This window comes from Quercus suber, unplaced genomic scaffold (assembly GCF_002906115.3).
Source record: "Quercus suber isolate HL8 unplaced genomic scaffold, Cork oak 2.0 scaffold_703, whole genome shotgun sequence".
Taxonomy (NCBI): Eukaryota; Viridiplantae; Streptophyta; class Magnoliopsida; order Fagales; family Fagaceae; genus Quercus; species Quercus suber.
The window spans coordinates 187,264-197,012 of NW_027070144.1; the positions used below are offsets into that span (position 1 = coordinate 187,264).

General features: G+C 35.5%; 1 protein-coding gene across 1 annotated transcript; it reads right to left on the minus strand.

The window, feature by feature from the left end:
* Nucleotides 1–340: 340 nt before the first annotated feature.
* On the minus strand, nucleotides 341–1,543 carry LOC136064535 (uncharacterized). The gene is made up of 2 exons (XM_065766403.1): nucleotides 1,043–1,543; nucleotides 341–961 (listed from the first exon to the last, which is right to left on the minus strand). The coding sequence occupies exons 1-2, from the start codon at nucleotides 1,541–1,543 to the stop codon at nucleotides 341–343; spliced, it is 1,122 nt and encodes a 373-aa protein (XP_065622475.1).
* Between the last annotated feature and the right edge of the window lie 8,206 nt (nucleotides 1,544–9,749).

A 9,749-nucleotide genomic window follows, 5' to 3' on the forward strand; every position in this document is an offset into this window, starting at 1 on the left:
GGTTTGGTGGGTTAGCTGCACACCCCTAGATGTATATAAGTTTGTTTCAAGTTATATTTAATATATCTTTAAGGCTTAAGCAATATCATTGTAGGGGGTTGTGTGATTATTCTTGAGACTGGTCCCTCTTCCATCCAAAATAGGACCAAACCTAGGATGTGTAAGGACCGACCGGGGTAGTAAAAGGTTATTTGCCCCTCTTGACACACAAACAACATTTTACTATATATATATATATATATTGCAGTGAAGTTATATATATGTATTTTTTTTTTTTTGATGAGATATATGTAATTTCAAACAACTGAAAGACAAACAATATAGAAAGAAAGCAAGAGCATTACAAACAACTGTCCTCAATAATAAGATGCTCAACAAAGGTTAGGAAAGATCTTTTCCAAACTTGTGAAGCACCAGAATTCCTAGCTACCCTTGCAAGTTCATGGGCAACTCTCTTGCCTTCCCTTTTCAGATGATGAAAAGAACACCAGATAAACGCTGCAGAAACTTCTCTAATGTTCCGGATTATGTGCCCAAGCTCACCACTATGGAAACTATCGTTGATTGCTTGAATGATGGATAAGGCATCGGACTCAAAAATAGCATGAGAAAAATCCGTTTCCGTTGCAAGAAGCACACCTTCCTGCATAGCCAATGCTTTTGAAGCCTTAGCCGAGAATGACGCAGTCAGGACTTTGCTTAAAGCCGCCAAAACTTTTCCCTTGTTGTCTCGAATGACTACACCAATACATGAGTTTCTCCCATCATCGAAAGCTGCTGCGTCAGTATTAATCTTGTAGAAGTCCGTAGGTGGAGATTTCCACTTAGACAAAGAAGGAGACTGAGGTAATACTGGAAAGGAACAAGTAGCCTTGAATTCGGCTAAGACGCTACCTGCCAAATCCCAAGCATGAATTGGAGGGGTGCCCGAATCCTCATGAATTGCTTGATTGCGATTCCACTATATAGACCAAGCAACAGCAAAGAAAAGTTCCAGATCATTCGGGGAGCCTTTCGCAATGAAATCAAATGCAATATCCACCAAGTCACGTGAGGGAGAAAAGAGGTCCACAGGACAATTGTGACAAAATGCCCAAGTCATCCTAGCATGATCACAATGGAGAAGAGCATGGGCAGTGGATTCAATGGCTTTATCACATAACGGGCAGAACCTTGAGCAGTGAATTCCTTTATGGTTTAGATTTTGCATAGTTGGAAGACCATTGACACAAATCCTCCAAGCGAAAATTTTGAGCTTTCGAGGAACTTTTTGCTGCCATATCCGTTTCCATAGAAGAGTCCGTGAGTTGCTAGAGGTGCTTTCACCTTCCTCAAATGAGTCCACAATACCTGAAGCTATATGATATGCACTTTTAATCGTAAACTCAATGCTTTTGTTGCCCATCCAGATAAGACAATCATTAGGCGGATTATAGTTTAGAGGAATTTTAAGAATGGTGTTGGCTTCATGAGGCAAAAAAGTAGCATTAATTACATCAACTTTCCACCATCTAGTATCATTGTCTATGAGGGAAGACACCATAGGAAAGTCCCCAAAGTCAGCTTGGGGAGAAATCACCTTGTAGGTTGTTGGCGTTGGCAACCATCTATCATCCCAAATATGGATTCGCCGATCATTTCCCACTCTCCACCTTGTGCCCCTTTTGATAACCTTAAGACTATTATGGATGCTTCGCTAGGCATATGAGGGGTTACTCCCTTTTTTGGAATTGAGAACATCATCGAAAGGAAATATTTTGCTTTGAAAACTCTAGCCATATGGGAGTCGGGATTAGTGAGGATTCTCCAACCTTGCTTAGCTAGCATGGCAAGGTTAAAGGCTTGTATGTTTATGAAGCCCATACCTCCCTGGAGTTTAGACCAACACATCTTCCTCCAACTGACCCACACAATCTTGTTCTCACTGTCCTTTTGCCCCAACCAAAAACTCCTTATCATACTTTCTAAGTCTTGGCAGAGAGTCTTAGGGAGTTGAAAACAACTCATGGTGTATGTAGGCACTGTTTGAGCCACCACTTTGATAAGAATCTCTCTCCCGCCAATTGAAAGAAGTTTACCCTTCCAACTGGCCAGCTTTTTAGCTACTTTATCCTTAACTTCAGTGAACACTTGTGACTTAGACTTCTCGATAATGGAGGGCAGCCCCAAATACTTGTTATGCCAGTTGTCTTGCATTGGACCAAGGATGTTGAGAATGCTTTCCCTTAATTCTTGAGGAGTGTTCAAGCTAAAGAAAACTGAAGATTTGTCAGTGTTGATTTTCTGCCTAGAAGCCTCTTCATATTTGTTGAGAATAGTAACAAGTGTATGACATTCTTGCTCCTTCGCTTTGAAAAACAATAGGCTATTGTCGGCGAAGAATAGATGAGTAATTAGAGGGCAGCCTCTACAAATGAAGATTCCATTAATTTGTTGATTCCTAGCAACTTCATGAATAAGGGCTGAAAAACCTTCAGCATAAAGAAGGAAAAGGCAAGGATAGAGCGGGTTCCCCTGTCTAATGCCCCTTGAAGGAGAAATGTTCCCACAAGCTTCCCCATTTATAAGCACTGAGTAAGAAACAGAAGAGACACAATTCATAATGAGATCAATCCATTTTTCCACAAAGCCCAATTTGTCCATTATACCTTTAATAAAACTCCATTCTACCCTATCAAATTCCTTGCTCATGTCCAATTTAATAGACATGTAATTTTCTTTTCCTTCATTTTTATGGTTGAGATAATGCATAAACTCGAAGGCAACAAGAACATTATTTGTGATTAGGCGGTTGGGGGTAAAAGCACTTTGGTTTTTAGATATGATGTTTGGTATAATGGCCTTAAACCTATTGGCTAGGACCTTAGAAACGACTTTATAAGTGGTGTTATAGAGACTAATAGGGCGAAATTCTGTCATTCTAGTTGGCTGGTTGGTTTTTAGGATGAGAGAGATGTTGGTTTTATTTATTTTAGTCATGGGAAGATTTGAATTCAGCACCTTTAAAACCATGTTAGTAATACTAGGCCCAACAATATCCCAATATTTATGAAAAAAGATCGCGGACATACCGTCGGGCCCGGGTGCTTTAGTGGGGTGGAATTGTTGTAGTGCTTTCAAGACTTCCTCTCTCATGAAAGGTTTGGTGAGTTCAGTGTTCATTTCATCTGTGACGCACCTAGGAATGGCATTAGTGACTTCATTAATTCCGGTGGGAGAGGATGTAGTACAGATTTTCTCAAAATAGGATATTGCAATGGCTGTAATACTTTCCTTACTTTCACACCAGACACCATCCTCGTTCCAAAGCCCCAAGATAGAATTCTTTTTCCTCCTTTCCAAAGCACAAGCATGGAAAAATTTCATATTTCTATCCCCTTCCTTATACCAATGGACTTTGCTACGTTGCCACCATATGGTCTCCTCACCAGAAGGTCATTTATTTCATTTCTAAGCTGATTAATTTCTGCCCCTCTAATGCCTTGTTGGTCAGCAGTGGTAATGGAGTTAAGAGCTCTTCTTTTCTCCACAATTTTTTTTGGAATGTTGCCCACAACATTTTGATTCCAACTTGCCAGCGCACTTGCACATCGTTGAGATTAGAAGCCACCCCTCAAGAGTGATAGAGAGAGTGCTCGAGTGCCAAGCAGTCTCAATCACTTCACGACAATCCTCCATTTTGACCCACATGGCCTCAAATTGGAAGCAATGTTTACTTCTACGAATTGGAGGAGGTGAGTCAGTGATTGCAAGAATACAGTGGTCAGATGTGGAATCGACCAAATGGTGAACTGTTGGGTCCTTGAATTGTCCAAGCCATTCATTAGTAGCAAAAGCTCTGTCAAGGTGAAGCGAAATCCTATTACTCCCATCCTTCATATTACACCAAGTATAATCTGGGCCACAGTATCCCAAGTCCTTGAAGCCACAGTGATTTATAATTTGACGGAAACCATCCATCTGATTTTGGGAACGCTGAACACCACTTGCTTTTTCAGACATTGAAAGAATTTCATTAAAGTCACCATAGCAAAACCAGGGCTAATTAAATTGGCTATTAAGATAAGAGAGGAGTTTCCAAGATTCTTCCCTGAGGTGGGTCTCCAGGTATCCATAAAACCCGGTAAATCTCCAAACAATACTATTGTCAACCTCCGTGATTATTGCATCAATGTGATGGTTGGAGTAGCTCATAATTTCCAATTTTGTGTCACTGGACCAAAGTAGTGCAAGACCTCCACTTCGGCCCCTACTCAAAACACACAAACCATTTGAAAAACCAAGTTTGAATTTTATTCTATCCATACGCCTGCTCTTAGATTTAGTTTCCGAAAGGAAAACTAATTTGGGATTCTAGTGCCACACATAATCGCGGAGCGCATAAACTAATTGACCCATTTGGGGTTAGAGAGATGACCCATGCCGGCCAAGAAAATGCCCACTGACAGGGCAGAGAAGGCCCACAATGGTGAGGGAAAAACCACTACTGGGCAGAGCACCCAGGTTGTGCGTGACCCACTACAAGGAGAAGTCCAGCCCACCAAGGAGGTAGAGAAGGCCACACTCCAGAGCGGAGCTCGCGGACGCGGCAGAAAACACTCAAGCGTATGATAACTGAGGCCTTTCTAACGTGCGCCGAGAGAGAACACTCCTATGAGGGAGAGAGATAGTTATATATATATATATATATGTATATGTATATATATATATATATATATATATGTATATGTATTAGTTAACTTGTCAACGAGAAGACAAATTTTACATTCACAATTCACAAAGCAACACTTTTGTTAAATAGTGGGTCCCACCTACTAGTATATTGTTTTGGGACACAACTTTGCGGAATATGATTGGAAAAATATATGTAATGATGTCAAATAGGACTCCAAAAGAAAAAAATGGATGTTTATGTGCTTGCTATAGCACCTCACTAGTCGGCCTCTTATTTACAATTTTTTTTTCTCTCGTTATCAACCATTTTTAGTCTCAACTTGAGTTTTTGCTATTAAAAAAAAAAAAAAAAAGGTGAGTTTTTGCTATAAACTCAAATTTTAACAACTTAAGTGAGGAAAAATGTCTACATAACATTTTAAAAGCATTCATGGCATTGAGTTGCATATACTACTTCATAGGTTACATTGATTTATTTTTCTAATTTATTTTAAAGAGTCAAAGTATATGTTTAAATTGTGTGTATTTAGATTAATCCCTTGACTTAATTGTTATTAGCTATGAATTGATAATTTATTTTTTATTTTGATGCTATGAAATATATATTTGTAGTTAATTGAGATTATGGAGAACCTCAATTATAATAATACATTCAGGTCAAATTTTAAATGAGCTTGTATCAAAGTAGATTTTGTTATTGAGTAAATTAAATTAGGAATGAAAAAAAATTTGAATTAAAGTAAAATTTTATATTAGATTGTGTATGACAAATACATTAGCATATAGTAGTTTATTTATTTTGTTATTAGTATCGATTAATATTTCTTAGATTAATTTTACCTTCAACTTTTTTTTTTTAATCTTACTCTCCTCACTTGAAATCCTAGCTCCACCATTGGTAAGGACCTTGATTATATGATAGATAAAGAATCACATATCATTCTGATTCTCTCACTCGGTAGGATCTAAATCGAGCCCTAGCATGACTTTGTCAGGCTGAGTCGCCAAGGTTTACATTAGGACTGAGAAAGCAGAGCTACTGGTTGGAAAGGAGTCCAAAAAATTAATTGCAACCTTGGTCGATCCTAGACAAGCATCTCTTCCAATCTTGTTGTCAATTCACATTAGTTGCTGCTACCAACTAACAACATACTAGCACTAAGGGTCCGTTTAGTTGGAGAAATAGAAAAATGAGAGAATAGAAAATAGGGAGATGATACAAAAGTTTGAGGATAGAAGAGATTTTAGTTTCCCTCATTTGTGTTTGGTTGGAGGAGTGGAAATCTTATTTGTTTGGTTGAGAAGAAAAGTGAAGGGATAGAAAATACAATTTGTATAAAATTACTCTCATGCCCTTGTTGCATAATATAAGAAACAGATTCCTTACCATCATTAAAAACAAACTTATTATCAATTAATTTTTTTTTAAAATATATTCTATAAAATTTAACACATCATTAATATTATAATTTCATTTTTCTTTGTGTTAGAGGTGCCTTCTAAAAAAAAAAAAAAAGATGTGAAAGCCACCAGGGACCCCACTGTTGATCAAAAAAGATTAAAAAAAGAAGAAGAAGCAAAATCCACTGTTTAATTAAAAAGTTGACCAAAAAAAAAGCAAAATATTTTCGAAATTATTTGCTTTTTTTTTTTTTTGTTTTTGTTTTTTGTTTTTTTTGTTTTTGTTTTGTAGTTTGATTTTTCTAGCTGAGATCTTGATCTCTTCAGCTTCAGCTTGAGCTTGCTTTTCTAGGTCCATTTTCTTTCATTACTGATAAAATCTGGGTTTGAGTAACTAATTTCTTTTCTTTAAAAAAAAAATAATTAGATTAGAAAATTTTATATTATTTTTATCTGGTGCGGCTTTTTTTAAAGATTAAATTGCTGATGTGGCATTTTTAAAATGTAAATAATTTTTTTAATATTATTTTAATGAATACATTAGCATTTACTGTTGGACCGTTTGCCGCGTAGGATAATTCTGTTAAATGAGTAAAGGTAGGGACTAAAACGGAAAGCATTTTTCAGAATATGGACTAAAAGCGGTAAAAATAAAATGTAGGGACTAAAATGGGAATCGCCTGAAAATGTAAAGACTAAAAGTGGCTTTTCGCCAATATTAAATAATATTTTATTGATATATAATCTAGCACGCGTGTTAAGAAAATTGAGAACATGTAATCCAATAATGGTGTTTTTAAAATATTAATTCAATAAAAATTTATTAGATGGTGTAATATTACTTAAAATTGCACCAGACATTACTTGAAATTACCATGTGGTTATTTTGTGACACTTACCACCCTTGTGGTCTACATTATAAATCATTTATCTCTCTTGAACTAGTTCAACTGAACCCTCAACTGATCCAATAAAAACTACTGGTTCAACCAAGAATAGGACACTTTTTCGATTTTTTGACAGTTTCAATTTTTAAAACTATGCTTGAAATTTAGTAATGAGCCATTTTTACTAATTTTAATGGAATTTATTAATGTGACAAGTACCAACATTACATACATAGAAGGAATTGAAGAAAAAAAAAATTGTTATACCCTCACATTTATGGTTCTCTCTTTAACGTACTTATTCAATTGTCATTTGTGTTTATGTATATATATAATGCATAGGTATTAAGGCAGAATAATTTTTTTTCTTTAATTTTTTCCCGTGGATGTTGTTTTTCCATTGGGTGTTGCTAGTGCTTGTCACATTATCAAATTTTGTTAAAATTAGTGAAAATGTCTTATAAAGAAAACCACATGAGAAGTAAATATTTCATAAATCAAGCCTGAGAAGTAAATATTTCATAAATCAAGCCATAGAAAAAGTAAGTGTCACGAAATAAAATACATAATAATAATAGTTCCATGTTTTAAGGGTATAACATAGGGGTGGTCTGTGTAATTTTCCCTTAATGTCTAATACTTTATTAACTAAAAAACTAAGCCGCGTTGCCAAGTTACAATAAAGGTTCATATACATTAAATAATCATGTTTAGAATTCTTAATGAAAAAAATATAGATTCACAGTCCATAAATAATAGGAAAGCTCACTTAGTGTGTAAAACACTTGTGAACCTTTAGCCCCTAATAACAAAATTACCAAAGCAAGCTCATATTCAAACAATTGATGTACGGAATGATAAATATAAGTAATACCCAAATTGACAAAACACTCTAAATCATAATTAATCACAAACATAACAGCAATTAAAAGGAATAGAGTAGGGAAGAGAGAAGCAAACACAAAGATAACACTGGCATGTATTATTGAAGAGAAAACCGAAGAATTCGGCGAAAAACTTCTCTACCGCCCTCCAAGCGGTAAAAATGACCCACTAGAAAATTAGTTGGGATACATGAATAACAATAGACTCTCCAAGCCTAATCTACTCGATGCACCTAAGCCCTCCAAGTTTCTTGCTCCAACATGGTTAAGCCTAAATGTGTATTCTCTAACTTTTCGGATCCCGCAATAAGCTCTATATTGCATTCGCCATCCTTGGCATCTTCCAATGCTTCCTAAATTCCAAAAACACTCTCACCACTTTGAATTGCTGAGGGTAGTGTTTGGGTACAAATCTCCTCTCCTCTCAATGGATATAACAATGAGAGAGGGAAGGAGAAGAGACTACAAAGATTTCTCTCTAAGAATGAGTAGCTCTCTCTTTAACAAGGTGAGTGTGTTGTAGAAACCTCTCTTAGGGTTTTTCTCTCAATAGGCTCCTTACAATTTCTATGGGTAATGAGGGTATATATAGTATGAGTGATGAGAATACAAAAAGTCACAATTTTCAATAAAATAGGAGAACTTTGCGGGTCACTCATGATTGCTGCAAGTCGCGAATCCAAGTCGCAAGTTACCTTCTTGGACAGGCTGTACTGACCTGGACACCTATAAATCCCACAAAAATACAAGGAAATAAATTAATACAATTACAACATTTTTTGTCATAGAATAAGCCAACACTAATGTTATGAGAAGAATCATAACTTAACATAATAAAATAATCATAATATTATATGTTCATAATTAGGGAAAAACTACACCTCATATATTACACATCTATAAACTAAACTCATTCATATTCTCATTTGTCAGAATAAAAATTTATGATATATACAAGATTAATTACAAGGAAATCTAGAAAAATTATAAATTAAAAAAGGTTGACTCTATTGCCCAAATTTCACTACTTTTTAAAGAAAATTATATTGCCATATCTTATTTGACACCTAATTCAAAAAAAAAAAAAAAAAAAAAAATCAAATTCGAGAATTACTTTACGACTTTATCAAAATAAAAGGGTTTACCCCTACTGAACATGTGTCCCTCTTCTGATTTGATTGGACAAGTTGGAGCTAATGGTGAAGGGCTCCAGTTGTCAAGTTGTACTGAAGTTTGACTAGATAGCTCACATGAGCCTTAGTTGCTGGGATTTGTATATGAGCTGAGCTAACTCAACTAGGCTTTATAGTTGAGCTTCTTTGGGCTTGGTCATCCCTACAAAAATGAATGGCTTTGCCATGGGTAATATACATGAGCTTTTGTAGTTAGTTGATTATGGGAAAATAAGCATAGTTCCCATGAATTTTGTAAAAGAAATATTTTTGAGAGATGAGTACTTTAGCATATGTAAAATAAGTGCCAAAATAATATTGGGCTTTTAGAAATAGTTGCCAAAATAATATTTGGACTTTGTGAAAATAGTGTCAGATTATTATTTAGGCTTTATGAAAATAGTGTCAAATTAGTATTTGGGCTTTGTAAAATAATTTGAGATTTTGTAAAAATATTGTCATGTAGCAACGGGTTTAGTAAGAATGTCGTGTAGCAATGAGCTTTGTAAAGGTGTCGTGTAAGCAACGGACTTTGTAAAGGTGACGTGTAGCAATGAGCTTTATAAGAGAGTTTTGTTGGGCTTTTGGGCTTTGCCCACAAGTTAAATGATTTTGGGTTTTTTTTTTTTTTTTTTTTTTGGGAGATAGTGTAATTTTGTGGCCCAATTTTAGTAGTAATGTGATAAGTATTTTTTATGGAAAATCTAAGTTGGATAATATGTGGGATACAA

Bases quoted from the DNA above. Each gene is read 5' to 3' on its own strand.
- LOC136064535 (XM_065766403.1), bottom strand. From the start codon at position 1,543: ATGGTGTCTTCCCTCATAGACAATGATACTAGATGGTGGAAAGTTGAT. The intron at 962-1,042 runs GTGGATATTGCA...TGGTCTATATAG, and splicing joins TTTCTCCCTCACGTGACTTG to TGGAATCGCAATCAAGCAAT.